General features: G+C 41.7%; 1 protein-coding gene across 1 annotated transcript; it reads right to left on the reverse strand.

Moving 5' to 3' along the window:
* Window positions 1-16993: 16993 nt before the first annotated feature.
* Window positions 16994-22914, reverse strand: CUNH11orf87 (chromosome unknown C11orf87 homolog). Its single transcript, XM_039718718.1, has one exon. It carries the CDS (start codon window positions 22697-22699, stop codon window positions 22223-22225), a length of 477 nt encoding a protein of 158 aa, XP_039574652.1. The 5' UTR covers window positions 22700-22914; the 3' UTR covers window positions 16994-22222.
* Between the last annotated feature and the right edge of the window lie 354 nt (window positions 22915-23268).

The raw sequence follows: 23268 nt of genomic DNA on the forward strand, positions 1-23268 counted from the left end.
AGTTCACCTTCACTTTGCTTCACTTACCTTATGATGTGCTTATCTTCTTTTCTGAAATAAACTTTTAATTAGCAGAGTGACCTTGTCTAGGTCACTTCATCTCTCCATGTTTCTCTTCTCCCTTTTGTTCAATTAAGACAATAAAACAATGCAGCCACATGGGTATTGTGAAACTTAATTAAGTGATGTGTGTGGGACACTCAGGTTCTGCAGAGGAGAGCTCCATAAGCATAGAAAATTAATGTTAGGATGAGTGTTGCATAATAACCTGACACAGCATCTGTAAGTGAACAATTTTTTAAGAATCACTTCAGATTTTCTTATGCTTATTGCTTATTTCTTTTGCTTTTCTTATTTCTTATTGAAATAAGTTCTGCTGCAGGGCCTTCAGTGTTAAGTGGCCAAAAGCATAAAAGAGAGGAGTAGCTTGCAGTCCCAGGTTAACTGCTCAATTAAATAGAATAGCTTATAGTTGGACTTAGTGATCTTGAGGCTGTTTTCCATTCTGAATGAGTCTATGACAAGTTCCATTCAGTTTAATGCTTAGGTTATGTATTCTCACCAAATATTCATCTAAATCTTCACATTCTTCTCAGCACTACCATTGGAATAGCAGGTGCAAATTGACCCTAAAATCTGAGCAAAACAGAGCATCAAACAACCTGAAAGCTTTTTAAAACTGATTTCTTTTACAAATCTGGTCGAGGTATATATGATCATCTAGGTATACCTATTAGATTTCCATTTCAGGAGTATCCCTGCCACAACTTCTGTCAATGCACTTTGTTCTCAATTGTCTCATGCAAAGCTTGGGTGACGCTCAGTAGGTACAGACATAAGAAAGAAATTAAATACCACACCACTCAAAGAAAGAATGGTGTTCTACATATAAAATCAGAAAAAGAGTATGTGAAGTTTCCATATTTTAAAATAAGTTCATTTTGTAGCTTACTATATGTATTCTATATTATTTTTACAATAATTTAAATTATTTTGCCATGAGTATCTAGCTGTGTAGTTGAGTAACTTCCCTGATTATGACAAAAAAAAAATCACAACCAAGCAATGAAGTTCAGCTTTTCAACGTAAGGCATAGCAGATGCCAGGATTCTAGTGATGCCATGGTCCTTAGAAGCCAGGTGATGCACAGTTAATTTTTAGACAGTTACCAGGCAACAGCTGGGACTAACAGAAGGCCACGAACAACTCCTTAAATTTTCTTTCCTGAAGCTGAGCTGCTGGATTTATATTTCAACTATTTTTCCATCAGAGGTCTTAGCCATTGAATAAAGATCATGCAGTACATTGGTTAGATTAGATAAGTGATTTTCTTTAGCAGGTCTAAGTACTCAATAAATCTGTTCCTTTGTAAGTATAATATAAAATTGCTCTTTCCATTTTCATGTGCTTAGAGCTAAGAAATTCTGAAAGAAAGAAGTGAAGAAAAATCTCAGAGCCATTCTGTGATATTGCAAAAAATATAAGCCTGTGATTTTGCTTTTTGTTTGGATTTTCTTTTACCTGTCATTTCTGTTTTGACATGTTTCCCAAACTGCTGCTATCAAGCTTTCTAATAATTAACATTAAAACATGAATGATGGTTTAACACATAATGAAACATTCAGCTATGCTACAGTTTTTTCTAATTCTTCCCCTTGCTTTCACCAACAAACAACTGAGTTTGATATGCTTACAAAAGAGAAAAAATTGCATGTTTGCCTGGAGTAGGAGAGAACTCAACTTGAGGATCAAGATGTACTTTCCTCTATTATTGTTCTATAGTAGCACTAATTTGTCAAACTGTCTTTTACATGCCAAAACCCACACTTCATAGTCCAAGTCATCCAGAGTCTGAGATCAACATACAGAAGAAAAAATTAAATAGGAACAAATGGAGGTTTCCTTCTATTTTAACATTTCATGATTTTAAAAATGGTGTTTCATGCAATCTAATTGCTCTTGTGCTTTTAGTATATAATCATCATCACAATATCTCTCCGACAGCACCGTCAACAACTGCAGCTCCTCACCTGACAAGGTTTCTATATCCAGCAGTGTGAGCTCATCTTTAAGAGGAACAGCATTAAACCATTGCCACAAAAAATGTGAGCCCGTGTTTCAGATGAAAGACATGAAAATCCATATCATTTTTCCTCTTGAGGAAAATGGAAGCTAGGAACAAGGAAAGGCTCTAACTTCCCTACTTCACATACTGTGTATTACCACTCTGCTACATGTCACTGTCTGCAGGTCCTCAGTACCGTGATTTTATTTCTACTATTATTTATGACTCTTACTGCACTAGCTTCTACACGTAAACTATCCTGTTCACTTGCAAACCCAGTGTGTTCAGCACTGCAGGAACACAAAATATCACGTTGTCAACTTGTGGGGTTGAGTCATTGCAAAGGGCTTAGAGAGCCTGTACCTACCTCCCAGAGGTTCTTTTGAATGTTTCTGTCATTAGTGTCACTGTAAAGCACAACCTGCTGCACAATACGTGGGATGCTTGAAGGGCTTGAGTGCTATAATACACAGGAATTGGCTGCTTTGCTAGGCATCTTATTCAAAGCTAAGCTGAGATGATGCCTCTTACTCCAGTTTTCTGTAGCACCTGGCATTTTACAAACATTGATCCACTATGCCTAACATTTCCCTTATATAGGGATGTGTTAGCAATGCCACAATGTGTGGCTCAAAACTGAAATAGGCAGTGGTTTAAAAAATATATTTTACTGCCTGGAAGTCAACATCCATGAAGCTGACCATGAGTCCTTGAAGATCAAGCTCTGGCTTCATAACTGGCTTGAGCTGACCTAAATCTGGGCTGTTATTTAAAGGGATAGCTCTACCTTCTGCTCTGTGGCCCCTGCCACATTTTCTCACTTGTGCCAACACAAGATGTTGTGTGGATGCACAGAAGGTTGGATTAGGGAATTTACCTAACTGAAAATACAGAAAAGAAACAACCAGGCAGATGGTTTAGTCACATCAAATGGACCATGGAACTGATCTCTCAGGTTCAATGCCCCTGCATTCCACTTTGGAAGAGCTGCACTTGAGGTAGCTGGGGGAGAAAAAGCTGAAAGGACTCTTAGGTGTGCTGTGCCTGTGTGACATGGGTTGGATGAGCAAAACCCTTACTGTGCACGGAGGGTTTGGGCTCTCCCTGCCAGAGTGGCCCAAAGCTCACACACAGTCCATACTGGAGAGCTCTCTTGTGCACTCTCAGCAGGAGCACAGGCTCAGACTTGGCTAACAGCAGCAGTAAAGGGGACACTGGTTGCACATTGAAGTGGGGGAGAGGCTTGGGGAAAAGTAGCCCTCCATCTTGGCTGGAACAGCAGAGATCCTTTTGCCTGCTCTGCTCTCCCTCCTGCTCTGTGAGTGAGATGGTGAAGTTCTCTCACTTCTGCTTCAGTCCATCAGCACTGAGGATCACTATGTCATCCCTTCTCAAATAATCCATGCTTCCCATCACTCCCCACCTTCCTTTCTCTTGTACAAGTAATACAGGCGTTCTCCTTTGCCACAAATGTCCCCTAAGCTTCCACCTCTTCACCCCTTCTTACCGAGGCCCCACAAGCTTCTGTGCCTGGGGATGCTCAGCATTCTCCAGCTCCAGGCTGTATTTTTGATCTGCCAAAGTCAGGGCAAATCCAGAGCACACTCCAAATCCTTCTATCTATGTTGACTGGAATGTGCTCAAAATGCTTGCCAACATTCTGACTCAAACTCTAAATGGCCACCCAAGAATGGAAGGGGTCCTTCAGCACTCCTATAAGTCACAAAGAAAGATGAAAACTTGAATAAAACTTCTGTGAAAAAAATTGCTTTGTCCGATTAAAGCAGATTTCAACTAATTGGAAACAATACACTGTGGGGTTTTTAAAATAATTTAACCAAAATGTTCCCCTTTGGCTATGTTTATCATTGAAACACAGCCATTTATGAAACAAAAAGACAGCACTTGCCCTGGTTTGCAGCCAATATGCTGAAGGCTTCAGAAACAGTTTTATCATCATTTAAAACAAATGACATTGCTGAACATTTTTAGAAAACGAAGAGGAACTATGTAGGACCCTTTCAGTAGATGAGTCCTCTGACCAGTTCACAAAATTTTTTATGCCCACGTGGATCTGAACTAGTTGGTTGTTTCTTTTATTCTTATACTACTAAGGAAGGACAACAACTTGAGGGGGGAAAAAAGATGTCATCAATCTTCCATTTTTTTTCTCTTACTTGTATAGAACACTAATGAATTTATTACATCTCTACCAGTCTTTTACACTCTATTGTGATAAGCATCTATGAGTTTTTGGAAGTGGTCATCTCTCTCTTCACAGCGCAGAGATGCATAGCATCCTTCTTAGGACAGAGGCCAGATTCACCTTTCCTAAACTGTAACATTTACTTAAGTTGCCTGCCATCTGAGCCTGAATCATTCTTCTGATGGTTATCTCGTTCCATTAACTACAAAGAAAACACAGGTCAAAAGCAATCAAAACAGACATCTCACTGCAGCACTTCCTTAGGGAGGAGGCACCAGTGTCTGTGGGTACTCCCTTCAGGCTTTGTGCTCTTGTTTTTGTGTGCTTGTATTAGGTAGACTAGACTTTGGAATTTGATGATAAAATGGCAAAGTCTGGGTTGGAGGAAATATGAGAACCTAAGGGGTTTGGGAAATTATTTTCCAGCAGAAAAATCTTTTTTTAAATGTACTTGATGTTTATTCATCTTCAGAAGCCTTGGAAGGCATTCAGGGTCACCTACACACTGGGAAGGGATGTTACTCTTTTATTCCATTGTAGCACTGATTAGTTGTGTGACCTTGGGCAGATAACTTCCCAATTCCATGTCCTGTGCCCCTGTTCACCTTTTAACTCGTCTGTCTGTTTAGATTATGAACTTTCTTCTACATGTGGTGTTATACCATAATAAAATGTGACAAGGCAAATCTGTGTCATGAAAACCAGGGTTCTTCCAAAGAACTGCCCTTTGCCAAGGCTCTTCCTAGAGAGGGTTGATTGGGAATGTTCTCAGCAGTAACAGGACAAGAGTTAGAAGGAATTCAAGACTGAAAGCTCTCTGTGGCCCGAAGGTGACTTGGAGGCAAGGCAAGCTTTGGATAAAGGAACTGTAGAGGATTAGGGGCATGTATTGCACAACATCTCATAGAGTTCCAATGGAACCTATGCTACAGGACTGGGAAGCAATGAACACCCACTAATTTGCAGAGAAAAAGAAATGAGGACTTGTGATGAGTGGCTGTACAATGTCTTCAGATTCAGATAAAGCTTTTAGATCCTACCACGGGACATTTTAAGAAACCACACATGCACTCTGTGTGTGTCAGCACAGACTGAGGCATCGCACCTGATCAGAGAAATTCCATTTACCTAAGAGTCTCTGCACCTCTAGCACTACCCATGAAAGCAACACAAATGTAATTTTTCAGTCCAGTCCCCTGAAATCTGAATAGTCTTATTGTCAGTGATTTTGGAGACCTAAATGTCAGTCCCCACCCCTTATAATCTACAAAAGTGAGATGATGCCACCAGTTTTCCTTCCCCTCCAAAGCTATGTAAAATCTATCACTTTTCTGGTGGTCTAGACTCCGGAAATTCAGAAACTGAAATGAGAAATAATTTTTAAACCCTTCCAGGCTATCAGGAGCTGTACTGACTCCAGACTACAATAGGAAAGTCTTACAGCTGTGTTGACCAGCTCTGACAAGAGCCTGTAACACTTTACTCTGAAATTGGTTCCAGTTCCCCAGGGACAATTTCTTTGAAGCTGAGTGCCGGACTGTTGCACTGTCCTTGAAAAAGGCACATTGAAATACACCTCAAAACTTTATGAAACATTACAGTTTGCTCACATTAATTTTTGATAATTCTTGCCATAGGAATGACCAAATGTGTTGATATGTGATCAGTGATTAATGAATTGCTCACCAATGAAAGACAGGTTCTTCATTCTGGTACAGCAGAAGTCAGGGACATAGGCTTGATGAGTTAGTGATATTTCTTCCAGATTTGTTTTCTGTTATTACATGGCTATAATACTCTATCATATATGAAAAACTCATGCATACAGAAAAATTCCATGAGCACTCACCCTCATAACAGTTGTCCTTTTAAAACATTTTTTTAAGTGCCTGAAACAAGTTAACTTGTTTATCACTCAGATGTTAAATTTGGCAGTTAGTGTCAGAATTTTACAGCTTGTCTACATGAATAAGTTAATTTCATGATCATCCAGAACAGTAGCTACATTAACATTGTGCTGAAATTCAGCAACTCAAGTTCTTGTCTTTTAGATTAGTTTTCCTGTAAAAATGATCTAAAAATCTCCTTGAGTGTGTTTCCTCCATTAACTGCCCACAATTCAAAAAAGATGATACAAAGCACTTGAATTTTAAACTGTCCAGTTAATTTAATATAAAAGCATGCTATTTCCTATTAATATTCTACATGCCTACCTTCTCTAATAAGCAATCCAAAGCACTGCAGGGGCAGTTAGGAAGAAGAAGCCTTGGTACACTGGATCCTTTGAAATGAGCAGATTATTCTGACATGCTCAAATTTTACATGATGCACTTAAAAGCTTGTTTGTAAGAAGCTTTCAGCACAGTGCTCAGTGAAACAGAAAAATTGTCATCAAAATTAGAATAAAACAGTGGTATTTAGGATTACATAAGAAAGCATTATTATTGCATCAGCTTCTGGTTTTAATGACAATGTCTTTTCTAGAAGAAGCTTGTTGGCCATTTGCTCATCCTACCTGCATTTCTTTCCATCCCCATCTCTACTGTGACTACCTTCACCTCTCTCCCTCTTCTTTCAGGCACATGATTTCACGGTGGCACAGATGCCACATGGCTAAAGCTTGCCCAAGCACTCCAGCATGCAATGATATGCAAGTCAAGGAGTGAAATTGAACTTTAACCTATGAAAAGAGCAATGTGTTCTCTGAAACTGTAATTATATATTTTTTTCTAACATTACTTCAATCACTAATTGCTGTGGATGACCAAATGAAGTAGCAAGGAACAAAGGAAACAGGTTCAGGGTAAAAAGAATATGGCCTTGACATATTGAGTCCCATCTCTTGAACCCCATATAACCACACAGTAATTATCCAGGTCAAAAGCAAGTACCAAATTCCTCTCCATGGCACAGATCCCAGAGTACTCTCTACCACACAGTCAGCCTTAAGCTGCAGTTACACAGAGGAGCAAGTATGTCACCAGTGACATAGAATAATTGGGGCAGGGGGAAGGGGAACTTACTAGTGGCTAAATAGAACTGCTAGTCAGGCTTTAACAGCTGTGCTGAATGGAACAAGGACAAAGAACTCTGACAATGTGATGGTCTCACCTAGGAAAAAATTCCTCTCTGACCCCAATCTGGTAATCATTTTATTCACAAGTGGAGGACACGGTATGCCTAAAGAATACCACAGGAGATCAGTTCCCTTTGGACATAAATCCTGCTTATGGCTATGATCAATGTCAAATGCATTAGAGAGAGAAAAAAAGATTCTTTTAAAGCCCAAATAATCATCAAAGTAGAAATCTGGTTGTTCTTATAGAGTATAGATAAGCATTCTAACATGGATTGATAAGCAGTAATGTATCACAAACACAGAGCCCACCAGGCCAGTTTCAGATCCCTCAGATGTCTCAAGAACCACAGGAGCAGTAGAGTATCTCCAGCAGGCTCTCACAAACCTGATAGTGTTCCTCATGTTTTACTTCATACCTGCCTCACAGGAGCTGTACTAATAATTCATATCTCTGCCTATGGTTACCAACAGACATTTTGTAAGGGACACTCAATGCTTCACTTCAGCCCAGGTAAATAAAGCCCCCTACATTCTACCTATCTAGCATAACCCATTATCTCTCAGAAGATGTACTGAAAAGAGAGCAGGACTCATGCAAACAATAAAATACCTGCTTGGATTTCCATTCCAGGTCAGAAAATATTAAATTAATCCATGCAATATAAGGAACCATCAGTCAAAAAAAAGCTGATAAAAAACCATCCCAGCACAGCATTAGACACAATATTTTTCTGGCTGTGGGGTTAACATTACAATAAACTGAGGGAGAATTTAAACTCAGCTGTCCAGCATCTGAGGATTCTTTTCCACTGTCCAAGGCTGATGAATCTCTTCCAACATCTGAAGAGAAGCCCATGCTTGTGAGTGCCCGGCACAAAAAGTCATCAAGTCCCTGAGGATTTCTGCTTAGGTTAAATAATTTATTTTACTTTAAACTCTTCTTATTAACTGCAACTAAATAACTTGGGAAGTCTCATCCAGCCCAACAGTTCTTACAGCACTCATTCTCATGCATGTCACCATTCTGCCAGGTGACCAGTGCTAAAACAAGAGGCCAAATAGAGCAGTATCAGAACTTAAGGACTCGGTGCTGGACCTCCACAGCTGATTCAAGACCAGGACTACAGTGGGTGCAGAGGATTTGCTGGGAGGTGAATCTCAGAGATAAATAAGAAATCTGGAAGCCCAGACTGGCCTTAAGCAGAATATCTGTATTTTTTCTTCACCCACACAAATTACTCTCCTGGTGTGGTACCAGATGTGCTGGCAGCTGGTTTCCAGCTAAAATATGCAGCAGCCAAAGTGAACTGACCAGCGACTTCAGTCTCCTGAGTTGTGAATGCATATCACCTGCCTTCATTTCACACTAAAATGTGTTTTTTACATTTATTAGTGATTTACAGGCCAGTGTCACCATTACTCTGTGTCTTGGAGAACAGCCTATCATGTGTTTCTACATCCAAGTACAGAATCCTTTTGCCACTGCTGGTAACTCTGCAGCAGACGTACAGCTTGTAAGATGTGTCCTTTGTGAGCAGTGACAAAATTGAGGTCACTCTCATTATAGAAAGTAATCTTTAAAAGAGCATATCACTGTCCCGTGGATGATGACATTTACAAGTGTTTTGCTGTTTCTAGTGAGCGAAAAATACCACATATACTGGTAATATTGTAGTGGAAATACACTGCTGCTGGAAAATCAAAATCCAAGACAATACAACCTCTGCCATGAGGCTAACAGCAGTACATCATCACACATGAGTTTCATGCCCAATAAATCCACTGGAAATTAAACACAGCTGACAGTATTTCAACAAGTGTTCTAATTCTCTCATAATCAAGCACATTAACAACACACCATATTCATTTTCAGTAGCTTCAGCTTTCCAGCCTTGCATATTAGAACAATTCAACACATCTGGGACTGAATTAATGTCACAAACAATTTCATACACTTAGAATGATCTTCTCACTTTGCTTTACATAGAAGACAGTTCTCAGAGCCAATGGTCAGTATTACAACAGCCAGGGGCTCAGCCACTTGGGCCATGGGATTCACTTGGAGAAACCTGGTCCTGGGGCTGGTGGGGTCCAGTTGTTGGAGAAGGGGAAGAGCCTCTTCATTCATAGACTTGCCAAGTTGGTGAAGAAGGCTTTAAATAAAAGTTAGAGGACCCTTCCAAACCAAGTTATTCTATGACTACTCTCTTCCTTGTTTCAGTCACCCTTAGAACTGAAGAGTTTCCATTAATTAGAGGCATATTCTCTGTGTTTATAGCATCAATTTTTTTGCCTGGTATATGTGAACATAATCACTACTCCACGGAGCTGATAGTTTAAATTGTGCAGATAGCAGACCACTTCTTCATAAAATTATTATAGATATTAATAGGAAAAAAGGGCAGAGCAAGACAAAACCATGAGGAGTAAATACATCTGGTTTGCAATGGAATCTGGGATAGGATATGAGGCTATGCAAGACTATAACTGCTCTTTTAATAAGTGTATCAACTGTAATACACAATTGGGTGGGGGTGGAGAGGGTTTTCACTAGATCAAATGCTGAGGAGATGTATATAAAGCTACTTCCAGTAAAAGATCTGGACACTGCAACTTTTGAGTCTTGCCCTCTAGTGCATTAGCCTGGTTAGGCTTCATCAAACAAAGGATTTATGTGGCTAAAGCAGGAAATAGTTCCAAAGGCAGACCCAAATTCCCACACCTAGTTGCTGCTTAACCCTGGAGAAATTTAATAATCAAGATGATGCCTTATGTTTCCTAAGTACCAGAGTTTGCTGCTCCTTCTTTCTTCCCACAGCCATGAGACACTATCAGTGGCCCAGAGTTCATCAGGAAAGCAAAGAAGAAGTTTCCCCACCATTTTTGCTTTTATTGTTCATTTCACAACTTCCTTTCTACTTATCACTACACCCTCGCTGCACAAAGGCTTTGACTCTTTCAGTAACTTCTACCTTTCCTCCAAAATGCAATTACTTCTGTTAAACTGACCTGCACCCCTCAAGAGTTAGGAAGCAATTTCTGTATCCGTCCATGAGGTTACCTGATGGAGCAGATATTGCAAGAGTACTTAATGTCTTCCTTCAGACTACTGAATTTCATTCTCATTAATGTATATCTACCAACAAGTCACTTTTCTAGAACAGGTGGCCATTTTCCTCCAGTATGGTTCTGGGTAATATCTTTTACTCTCTGTACAACAAACATGTAAATGAAGAATGAAGATTCCTTGGGCTCATACAATTGTCAGGACAATTGCATTTAAACTTCAGGCTGTACATGTACACATCCTGCTGCTCTGTGACATCTCCAAGAGCACAAAGAGAGTGTTACTAGAGGACTTTTTAGAGCACTACTATCCTGTCTCTACCCAGTAATTTGTTAAGTTTGGTCTTTGATCTATAGAAATGTTGTTTGTGAATCTCACAATATTTTTAGCTTATCACCAATCTTAATTGTTGTTTAAAACCCTGCGTTAATCCACTGATATTTTCTTTCCTGAAATTACCTTCTTTGCACACTTCTTAACCTTTCAGTGGATCTCTTGAAATGAAGTATGCAGGTGAGGAGACTTTTGGAGGCAGCTTGTACCATTATGCAGCTAACAGCTCTTGTCAAGTGCATTGCAAGACTTCTGTCAGTCAAATGTGTCAAGCAGTAGAGAAGGTGTGCTATGAAAAAGCAAAGAGAAATCCTCACCTCTGGGAAATGCTAGCCTTGTAAGAAAAGTATGGAAATTGTTTTCTTTCAATTGTCAGTTTCTGTGCAATATTACTCAAAATAAATATTTTCCTTTATAAAATAAAATATATTTAATGGTGAAAAAATTATTTTGCAGATCAATAGATCGAAGCCTAAAGGAAAGTGATAAAATCATCTTGTCCAATCTTCTGTAGAAATCCATCTCAGGAATATCATTAACCAAAAATCTTTGCGTCAACCTTATAACTTCTTTAAAAGTAATGACATTTTAGAATAACAGTTTGAATGATAAGAATCTTCCACAGCTCAATTATCTCTACTATCCATACAGCATCAGCTTCTGCACTGTCACATCAGGATATTCTATCCAATTCTGACCAATTGCTTCCCATGAAAAACATCTCTCCCATGTAGGATAGTGCACAAACACCTTTCAGGGTTTTCTTGGGTAAACAGAACAGATTGAGTTTTTTAGGTTCTCACTAGAAGGCATACTGTCTGCACTATCCTGTGGCTGTTTTGTGAATTATTTATCAACTGAAAAAAATGTGCCAACTTGCTTCAGTACTTTGCCTTGTTACTATCTGCATACCCTAGGAAACACTCATTGATAAGCATGAATGTTATTCTCTTTCTCTTAGGGCAAATCAGAATGAAAATTCCTTCTGAGATAAGGCTGAAAGGTAATTGTTTTGGGGCTACTTCCTTATACTCTTATAAATATCCACAAGTTTCAATAACTGATGATACTTTTTCATTTTCTTTACTAAAACAAATGAAGCAGCTATAAAAGAACAAATAACCCCAAACTTTTATGAAAACCTCATTCACTTGAAAGTTAAATGTTGGACTTCAAGAAGAGACCAAAATCTGCGTGAGAGAATTTGTATATGAATTTTAAACATACATATACATACCTCTATATCTATCTATATCTTTATATAAACGCAAAAAACTGGAGACCATATTTGCCCTCTGTCTGTGTATGCAGCTCACTAAGGAGCTCTCTGATGGAGACATTTGAGCAGAGAAATATTTGGAGGCAATGCATAAGATTTTTTTGGTTGGTTGGTTGGTTGGTTGGTTGTTTTTTTGTTTTGGGGTTTTTTTTGTTAAAGACGTAATGGAGTAAGGGAGAAACAGTGAAGGGAGGCAATGGTAAATCTGTAAAAATTGGGTGGGGGACTTTTTGTGAGGCAAAATTCCATAGTGACTACAAACATCTCATTTATTTAGCTGACACCTTCTGAGTAGGTACATGGTTGCATATGTAACACTTCTTCATAGTTTTCCCCCAGGATACAGTTTTGTTTGCACTCCCAGTGCTGTGAATTTATAACTGAGGCATCATTTGGGTTATTGCATGTCATAGGAACTGTATTTTCACAGATGGCTCACCTTCCTTGCCAGATGTCTGTTTTTTACAATGTCCTAATAACTACTGCATATGCTAACTTCATTCTGTATATTATAAAAATATTGCCTTTAAGGGAAAAATCTTGCATTTTTCAGCTATTTTTGTAATTACTGAAAAAATTACAAAAGCATGAATTGGATTCACCCAGCACTTGCAAGCTGGAAATCAGCTACCACTCCTAAAAAATGAATGCTTCTGGGCCACTGGACCTGAAGCAGTGGAGGAGGCAGGCAGGAGACATGAATTACTGGATTAAAATCCTGTTTATGACAGACTGTAGATAATTTTGCAGCTATATGCCTCCACATCCCATTTTAGACTTAGAAATCTATGATTCACCTTCTGAACAACTATCACAAAAACATCACAATTATCAAACAAACCCTTAATTTATTGCTTCAAAAGATTACAGTCTGGAAAACCAAAGGAAACAGACAATGCCTGGGGGGCTGAAGAAGGAGCATGTAAACAGCACAGATGGGCTTCAGAGATATTGTTGAGCAGCATTGCCAAGTCCAAACATCTCAAAACTCTGAGTCAGGCACCAAAAAAGCCTTGAAATTTACTTACAATTCACGAGATGTGAAAAATAACTTTCACTAACGCCTGCATTATAGTGCAGGCACATTCCCTGTCCAAGCGCCTGTCAGTCGTCCTCCCCCAGCAGTTTTTGGGTCCATTGGCTAATAGCAGCTATGTTTGAGGGAAGAGCAGAGAGCTGAATGTTGTTGGCTCCTTAGAATAGAGTGGGTGGCTGGGCTGGGGACCAAGGAGAGGAAGGCAAGGATAACTGGGGCTTTGTGTGCACTGGCCAAACTGCCCTCACCTGTGCAGCTCTGTGCATTCCACCTGCAAGCCAGGCAGGACAGGATGGGAGCTGTAGAACTTGTGTGGATCTGGACATGCAGAGGAGCAAGGGGATATTTGGGGAAAAACATGAAGGATCTCATTCAAAAGGTAGAGGAAGGATGCAAGGCAACGCAGCTTTATAGCACAGGGTGTGAAGAAAGCTGTGGGCATTGTGGCAGCGAGGTGTGCCAGAGCCCAAGAGCCAGCTGGAGCTCCACAGCCACAAAAGGCTGTCAATATTTTAGTCTTAGATGTCCATGGCAGGGATCAAAGCATGTGGTCTCATTAGCCCTTCCTCACACAACTGTTGTGAAGGGTTTAGTGCCCCTGCACCCTTTCCCAGGCTGTTGGATGCCTCCTCCACAGCACAACCAGGGGCTGTTGCTGCCTTGTGATTCCCTAGCTCATTTGCCACACATTCATGCAACTGTACCAAAATTTGCTCTATAGTAAAATAAGTTAATGAAGGTGAAGTTGTCTAGAAGAGTGGTAGAAGAGGGCAGGAGACAGGGAGGCAAATGGAAACCTCCTCATGCTGAGATGTTACTTGAGCCAAGGTACCACGAAGTAAATCCTGGAGATATTCCTTAACAAATCACCAGCAGAACCCAGCAAAATCTTTGTTTCTGAAACTTGTGTTTTCCCCACCCGTGATGGGAGGTGAGTGTTTTCCCTTCATTTTCATGCTGACAGCTCTTGCTATTGCAAGTTCACCAGCTCCATCAGCCTGAGGAAATCTGAATTCCTCCCCCTGGCCCCCCACTGCAACAACCAGTGCACATTAGCAGAGAAGAAACACGGCTCTCTGGTGGTGAAGTCCCCAGGCTATGAACACGAAAAGATTTGTCAGCCTGGTGTCTTTCAGCAGCACACCTTTCTCACATGAGTTCCAGCATCCTGTTGCTTACTTTATTTTTGACATATTTTGAGTTTCTGTTTTCCAGAGCATTAGAAGAAATTTTTTGAAAAGAAACAAAAAAGGTCTAATTGGAGCATAGCAATCTCAAGAGCTTCTCTGGAAACTGTGAAAAGTTTATTTTATAAAAGAAAACTTATAAAAGTTTAAGGGGTTTTTTACTTATAAAAGGCATTACATACAGATCTGATACCAAGAGTTGTGTAATGCTGTTATGTTTTCTCACTTGCAAGTATAGGGGCTGAGGAATGTGCCCTTAGACCTGCAGTATGGCTACAGTGCTATGCAAACAGTCCTACTAACACCCGTCTGTCACACCTCACCCACCTCTTCCACTCCTACACCAGGTTCATCCTCATCCCTTCATCTCAGGGAGAACTGACCTCAGAGAAGCTCTGTCAGATAGGTAATGGCTCATAGTCAGCTCAGTTCCAGCAGCAGTACATAAATCCAAAATAACTCAAGAAGCGAGCAGAGATGTTTTGAACTTGCTTCATTGTAGACAGGTAAAAAGTCATGGCCATGTGAGCATTTAATAGGTATATTGCTTTCAGTTGGGATGCAATCATTGTTTACAGATTTTTGCAGTGACCCCATATGATCATCTGGACTATTGTCCTCCTTTATACATCAAGTTTAGCAGATGGAACAAGCTCTAAGAAGTGTGCTGGAAGTGAAGGCTCCCCTATGCCACTGCTGAGGCCTGTGCAAAGGATGATTTAATAGAAACTCTATTTCTATAATGAAAACAAATAGACATTAAAGAGTTTAACTGGAGTTCATAAACAAGTGCAGGCTCGCTGACAGCAGCAAAGTAAAAGGATGTGTCTAATAGCATTCAAGACCACATGTAATAGGATGGATTGTGATAATCTGATTTAAAAGAAGAAAATGCGGACTGAGTGACTAGCCATTACTAAACATTCAGTTGATCTTGTCTCTCTCACAGCTTTTACATATATTTGTATATTAATACTCATAATCATATCCTCTCCCTTATTTTGTCTCCTTTTTACAGTAACTGATGCTTTTCCTTACAGTAGTGTTCCTGTAAATGATAAAAAGATAGAAATTATAGATATAAAAGAATGATGATTTCTCAGCAGTTCCAGCCTGTGGTCCTGGGTTGGCAGATTAATCAGGAAATGTGATGCTGTTCCAATGCCAGTAGACTGTGCTGGGAATTGTGTTGGTATTTCTCAGGCTATTTTGAAGTCTAGCACTTTCTCAAAAACTTGTGTCTTGCTGTAGAGTGGTTGGGCTGTGGGTAAATGTGTGACAAGCTGGACCAAGATGACAGCAAAGTCCTACAGAATCTTAGCAGAAATCAAACTAAGTGATGACTTACAGTGAGGAATTTCTTAATGTCAGACATAGGCTGAGATTACCCCCTTAGGAGGAAGAGACAAGCCTGGCCAACACAGCCTATCCCTAGTGGCAAGGGCAGACAGACAGGCTTTCTAGTGGAAAGTCAGATAGCAGGATGCAACAAAAGCAAAAGAAAAGTGGGCAAAAGCATGTCACATATAGGCAATCCCATGTGATCCTTAACTGTATGGATGGTGAGTGAAAAGACAGGAGAAATCCATGTGACCTAAGAAATACTGAGAAGTCAAGAGTCTGATGACACTGGCAAGGGATAGACAGCCAGCAGAGACTGAGATCTGGTATTTTCTTGGGCATAGTCGAGGCCCCACTGTATTCAAGGAGGTTGTACCATGAATTTCATTAGTGATGGGTTTACTCCCAAGAACTAGCTTTTCCTATATTCCTATTACCTTAGTCAGCACTGTGTTTAAAACCGTACAAGGCTGTTTTCTGCACTGAGAAAAGAAGTGCCATGTGTGATGAAATGGTAAAATAAACATTAGTTTTCTTGGCTCTCCTCCATAATACGTATTCCACTTCAAATTAAAAATTAAATTGAGCCTCTCGGTGTGACTGTTCAAGCATCTTGCCCAGCCATCCGTCTCCCAGCTGTGCAGTGTGCCACTTGGATCTCACTGCCAAGTGTAAGCACTTGAACAATCCAAGCCAGGTGATTACAGCATAAAGACTCTTCTAATTTGTATTATGCTCTGAGTATTCTTTTATGTAGATGATGCTCAATTTATTCATTTCAGGGCTGTATATGTGCAGGCTCCAACTCTGTTTAATAGATTAGTTACATTATTATATAAAGAGCTTGGAAGCCGAGAGCCTCACAATGTGAGTGACAGAGCCAGGAACAAAATTAAGGCACTCCTTTAGAATCCCAAATTCACCCCACAGCCCTTCCTGCTTTTACTGTATTATATAGCTAACATTTTCACCTTAAAACCTACTATAGTGGCCCTTGTTTGCAGCACTCCTAATCCCCTGGGATACCATTTGAAAAGTTTTAACCTGTACTTGGTTACTGACTGTGTACTAAGGTAAAACCATAAAAGCAAAGCATGTGTTTGTTGCAAGTTCTTTCTATGATTTTAGGTTAAAATTTTCCTTTATTGGAGGTGGTATGAAAAACAGAGGTCAACGATTTACTGTGAAAAACAACAAAGAAGTCTACATGATTTCATTCTGCTACACAATGTCAAAATCTTTCCTGTTTATATGTCTGTATTTTGCAGTATTTGCTTTAAAGTCTTTGTCCTCTTAGAAAAGTAAGATAATGAACAGATTATATTGCTCCATTTCAAGGAAGGAAACAACAAAGAAAAGCCAACTGGAACACTGGATTATATGAATAAAGGCAATCTTTACTGACAGGGTTCTGATCCAAATATTTATTTATTTCCTAACTCATACAAAATTGATGCTTGTAGAGGTATTAGGTTAAAAGGGTTGGAAAATTAATTCTTCTAATTATCCACAGAGAACATATAGTACTGATGAAGCAATGAAAACCTCTTTGACTTGAATAAGAAATACATTGCACATAATTTACAGAAATAAGATCTAGTGTCATATAGAAAATGACATTTTAGAGCAACAGGATCAGCAAGGACATCGATACTTGTCTCTGCTGCGGCTGGAACGGGTCGCCCTTCACCCAGGTTCACCCAGCAGAAGGGGAGGCTTCCCTTCCACAACTCCACACAGGAAAACCAACTATTTCCATTGCCAGGCATTTCACCTGTTTGCTTGCCAGTCACCTCTCTCCTCAAGGCTCATACACCATCCAGTTCTTGCAAGATCGTAACACATTTTCTACACTAATGAGTTGGACTGGATTCAGACCAGAGACCTACATGTAAAAGACTAAAAACAGAAGGAGGCTCTGTTCTACTAGAAATTTATTTTGCAATCAGATGGAAAACTTGGCTTAGGGGAAAAATGTTGGATATCTGAAAGAGATGAATAAGTCAATCCTGGATAAAAGTAGTTCTAACTTTTAACATAAATGAAAGTGCTATTAAAGGTTTGTATATGTGTCATGCCAAATTCTACAGAGACGAGAAATGTAATGAAACAGTATCTAAGTCATTATAAATTTTGCTATTTACACAAAAGAGGAAAAAGAATATTTCCTACATAATTTGTCATGTTTCCCTTCATACCTTGCATACTTATTAAAATGTAGGGTTTCAAGTACCCATAGAAAAAATATGAACGTGCAGAGAGAATAACCACAAGAAAGAAAAAAAAGCAACCAAATTCTATAACTGGATTTAAAATAATTCAGTCCTATATAAAGAGTCAAATCCTGTTCTTTTTTCCTCCCTACATTAAAGTTGTACTCATATTCATAACAACAGAAGAAAAAAAGCACAGTTGCTTCATAACACTGGACACGGCTTTCCAGAAACAAGATAGCAATTACTCAGAAATGCTATGGAAAACATTAATCACAGAGTAACTTGCTATTTACATTAAAGATGCAGCCTCTAAAATTAATTTTAAATAAAAAACCCTTCTTTTTCGTCATAGGACAGTTTTGTCAGTAACGTGACATCTCTGTTCTTTGCTTTTTGTCCAGCATCATTTCCTTTGAGATATATATCCATAAACTTACAGATATACATCTGAGAGAGATGTATCAAAAGTTAAAACATGTCTGGATGGAGAGCCTGGCAAATTTTATCTGAAGCTACATTTGCAGTAGACAAACCCCCAAAGAAAAAAATGCCAGAATGATATATTTGAATGAAATGACATTCCCTGTCCGTGATCCACGTAGGAACCTAGGTGCCTCAGTCCACAGAAGCAGAGCTTACAGCAGCAGGGCAGGTTCCCCAGGGCCACCAGGCTGAAGCACCCAGCCCTCGTGGGAGGCAGTGGTTCCCATCCCTGAAGACTGCTAGGACAGGAGCAGAGCAGGGTCAGCGGTGGTGATGTGGAGAGCTGCCACGCTCCGTGTGGGCTACAGATGGGATCCCAGTCCCTCGGCAGGCCGTGCAAGAGCTGGATGAATCCCAGGGCAGCTGCCATTCCTGAGGACAGAAGGGCAGCACGAGGCCTCGCCGATGCTCCAATGCAGTCCCAGCACGGCCATCGCATTGCCCATCAGCTCTGCTCTCACTAGGCTCTACAAAAGGAGTCACTGCTGTCGTGCTTCTTCCACGGAACAACGGCTGAACCGGGCAGGAACTATTGAGCCCCTCAGCACTTCTTATTCTTACACATGCGGGATGCTAGTGGCCAACCAGCTCCAGTTCAGAACCAGGAAAATCCAGCCGGAGGATTTGCCCCCTAACAGAGCAAAGACAGTCTGTGCCTCCATCAGTCAGCACTCAGCTGCCCAGTCGTCATTGTCACTCGTGGAAACCAGTGCAAATTCACAGGAAAAGAGTGTCCGCATCAAGAGGGTAAAAATCCTCCCTCGTGTTCAAGAAAGGTACAAGCATTTACCCAGCATCTCTATCAAATATCGTAGAAAAGGTTACACAAAAATATTTAAATATATGGATACAGATACATAGATATTACACTTGCATAAAATATGTATATTCAAAACCCTTTGGGCAGTTTCACATTTAGCTGAAAATGTATGCTTTAGAAATATGAACAATTTTCTACTCTTTTCTAGTTTAAGTAGGAGGGGAAAGAAGCATCAGCCTTATTAATACTGAATGCTAAGTGCAGAAGTTTAGCTGTAGCTGTAGGGTTTTGAAGCAATTGATTTGACAGAACCTCCAAGCATAAACTCTGTTTTAAAAATCCACATCTATTCCCTAGATTGCTTATTGTTTCATGAAAATGAAAACCTACGTGTCCTGCTTGTATCAGCTAGATCTCCTGAGACCGTTCAATTAAACCTCATAAGCTTGCTATACCTCAAGATAGGGCTGTGTACTGGGAATATGCATGAACCTTATTGCAGTAATTCTGTGTGATAATAGGAATTTACAACTTCTCATATCTTGTCTAATTTAACTTTAGAAATAAAAAACCTTAGATGACACCACAAGAAGCTCACAGTTCTGCAAAAATTAAAGTCAGTATGAAATTTTACTAATAGACCATATAATTTACACAGATTTACATAAATACAGAGATATTAAAATATTAAATCAAAGCTAATTAACAAAGGATAGAGTTTTACATGATAATATTTTAACTCTAGTCATACTTTCGCAACTACTTTCAGTGGCATGAGATTATATAAATAATACATATACCTGTATATCCATAATATATATATAAAGATATATATATCTATCTCTCCATCCTTCTTTTTTTCTTCAAAAATAGGGCAATTTTATAACTGCAATGAGATGTGACAAGCAGTACACTTCTGGGGAATTATTGCATGCCTTGAGTGCATAAGGCAGAAGGAAGAGTATCTGACTTCAGACACTAAAGAAGTGGAATCATCAACCAGAAACGCACTGGAGTGACTTGGAACATCTTATTGCTTTTATAAAACTCGAAATTATACACTGTCGGTTTGGGATGGGGTGGGGGGTGGTTTAAAGGCACAAAATAAAGGGGAAAGTAATACCTCTCTATTTAGTGGAGATCAGCGGTCAGGAAGCTCCATTAGTGCTCACTGAACACTCCTCATTGTCCTAAATCTATTCCCTGTGGTGCAATACTGTGCCGCAGTTGCATAAGGAGGTTAAACACAAAAGTTCATGCATCCTTTATTAGGGGGAAACAAAACACAGCCAATTTCCTTGCCCAGCAACAACGAAGCACCCATTATCAGCAAGAGCCAGCCGTGGCTCCCGCAAACACCCCTGGCTCGGCCGGCAGCTCTCCACGCTAACCTCAGCGGGTGGAGCGGCTCCTTGGGCTCCCTGCTACAGCTCTTCCCCAAAACGATGGAGGCACGGATCCAAACTTAACAGCAATTGCCCATCACACCAGGAAAGATCAGGAAGCGAGAAAACTGGGTACCAGAAATACAGCCCTGAAATCTCTGCATTTTGGGGGTATTATAGGAGTATGGAGGACTTCTGCCACTCTCTTTCCCAGTTTTACACTGGTTAATGACATTCACCCACAGATTACAGCTCCAGACCTCCTGGTCTACGTGTCTGGGATTTTTTTGCAGTCAGCCACCCTGGCAGACAGTGTGTACGAGAAGAAATACAAAGGATACAGATTATTAAAAGCTGTGGGCTATTACTGTATCCTCAAATCACTTTAAATTATAGAACAGAAATTAAAAAAAAGAATAAATCTCTTGGGATCACTTTTTCTTTGCTGCAATTTTTAGATGTTAGTATGCACAGTAGAGGGCTGCCTCTGCCACGATATCGCACTGTATGTTTCAAAGTTTGGATACGGCATGCTGTTAAGGCATCTTCAAGTAATGGTCATTGATTCGATCCCTAAGCAAAGACACATTTTCTGTAAACCACACTGCATCCTCCAACACACACAGCACCAGCAGCCACTCACACCCGCCATCCAGAGACAACAAAACTCTCTGTGCTTGCTAGGGATAAACTACACCACTTCACAGCAACCACTTCAGAAACAAATATCTGCCAGGGCTTGGGAGTGGACGTTTTCAACTATATTATTTATTTCCCAAGGGAGGGCATACGATAAAATTAAGTGTTGTCTGTCCCTAATTGTCTACAAGATTAGGAGGGTTGAAAATACACATTAGCCTAAAAAAGTAGAAGCAAGGTCTGTACTGCTGCAGGATTCCTAGCTGGGAGACAAAGCTGTAAACGCAGGCATTCAGTGCAGGGTGCCTGGTGCAGAACCGGATTGTTTCAGGACCAACAGGAGGTACAAAGACAACCTCCCCTGGGAGAGCACAGGGAAGTTACTGCACATTACCCCTCCCTTCCACACAGAACACCACTGGGTTTGGATTTCACGGTTCATGGCATGGGGAAGGGGGTGCTTTTCAGGATGAAGGGAGCTGATGGGAGAGGAAAGCTCAGGCACAGCTCTATGCAGACAGCTGACTCCATCCTCCAGAGAGTGAGTGGGTCACTCAGTGCTGCAGCTGGGGACACAGGGCTGTGGGGTCAGAGGGTGCTTGCAGTTAAGCCCAACTAGGGATGGCCATTTCTACACCAAGCAATATCCAGCTCTGGAAAGGAGTGAGAAGGGTGGGACGGGGCATAGATCCCAGCACAAAAGCAGAGACCACAGTATACTACCAGTCTGCTCAGACAGAAGGGTCCCAAGGCACCCACCAGACCTGCCTCTCCCCCCACAGCCCAACCCACACCATGTAGCAATGACATAGGGCGTGGTGGCAATCCCAAGAGCAGTGGAAATCCCAATTATCCCTGTACTTGGGGTAATAATGTCCAGAGAAAAGGGACCCCCTACCCCTGACCCTCTCGTGCAGGTGGATGACTCGATACTGAGCAGCTGTGTGCAGCTCCTTCTCCAGTAAAAAGGTGCATCCTTTCCTCACACAGTCAATGAGAAACGCAATGTGATCTGTCATGCGCTTGGATCATGGGCTTGTTCGTTCATTTGAATTAGCAATGTTTTCTTCTTCTTCGGGGACTAGAGTAATCACTCAGGTATTTACAAACATCAATCAGTGCCTTCGCGAGGTCTCCCCCAAACCATCATGACAAAATCACCGTCTGCAGGAGCCCCACGCCAGCTGTGTCCAAACAAGCCTGTGCTTGCTGAGAGCTGGGGGCTGCCGAGGGAGAGGAGCGCTGGATCTCCGAGTCCTGGGGGGCTCTTCCAAGCCGGCTGTCTCTTCCTTGGGGGGCCTCTCCCTGCACCACTGTCCCAGGGTGCTGGCTGCTGCTATTGCTGCTGCGGGCACAGTGGTCCCGTTCATACTCCTCCTGAGCCTTTTGCATTTTCCGCTTCTTCATCTTCCTCTTGTGGATGTGGAAGGTGGTGAGGGAGAGGAGGATCAAGCAGAAGATGAGGGTGACCAGGACAATTAAAACCAGGGTGGATGAGAAGGACTGAAAGAGTTGACCCACTTGCGTGATGCAGGTGCTGCTGGTATTTAAGGTGGCAGATGTCCTGTTCAGAAGACAAGGCGGCAGGGACAGCCTCAACTCTTTGGAGAGCTTGGCACTCATTGAGGAGGCTACGGAAGATGAGGATCTTCCCTCTCTGAAGACGTCTAAATTTCAGTCGGTGTCGGGCTGCTGGCGGGCGCTAGCTGGAAATGCCCGGGGTGCTGCCGGCTCAGCCTGTCGCTCGCTGTGAAGTAGCCGAGCAGCCTGCAAAGGGAGCCGGACACATCAGCGCCCCGCGGCACCCACCCCGCGCAGCTCCCCCGCCCCGAGCGCGGCTGCGGCAGCCTCCGCCCTGCGCCCCGCTCCGAGCGGCCCCGGCTCGCTGCCGGGGTGCCGGCACGGGGCCCCGCGCCGCCGCTCCGACTTGGCCAGGCTCCGCAGCCGCTTCCCCGAGAGAGCCGGACGTGCCGCCTCAGGCACCGGCTGCGGCCGGCACCGTGGCCCCTGGCCCCCGGCATGCAGAGGCGGCGCGGCCGGAGCGCCCGCACCGAGCCAGCGCCGGCGCCTTCGCCCCTTGGCTGCCGTGTGCCCGCCGCCAGCCGCGTTCCGCCGTGCCACAGCCGCGCACCCAGCCCCGCCGGCAGCAGCGCCCCGTCCCTCCGCACAGCCAGCGCAGCCGTCCTTGCTCC

The sequence above is a fragment of the Passer montanus genome, unplaced genomic scaffold (genome assembly GCF_014805655.1).
Source record: "Passer montanus isolate IOZ18808 unplaced genomic scaffold, ASM1480565v1 scaffold4, whole genome shotgun sequence".
NCBI classification, from domain to species: domain Eukaryota; kingdom Metazoa; phylum Chordata; class Aves; order Passeriformes; family Passeridae; genus Passer; species Passer montanus.

What these genes read in the sequence shown, in the direction of transcription:
- CUNH11orf87 (XM_039718718.1), bottom strand. Translation starts at nt 22,699, where the DNA reads ATGAGTGCCAAGCTCTCCAAAGAGTTGAGGCTGTCCCTGCCGCCTTGT.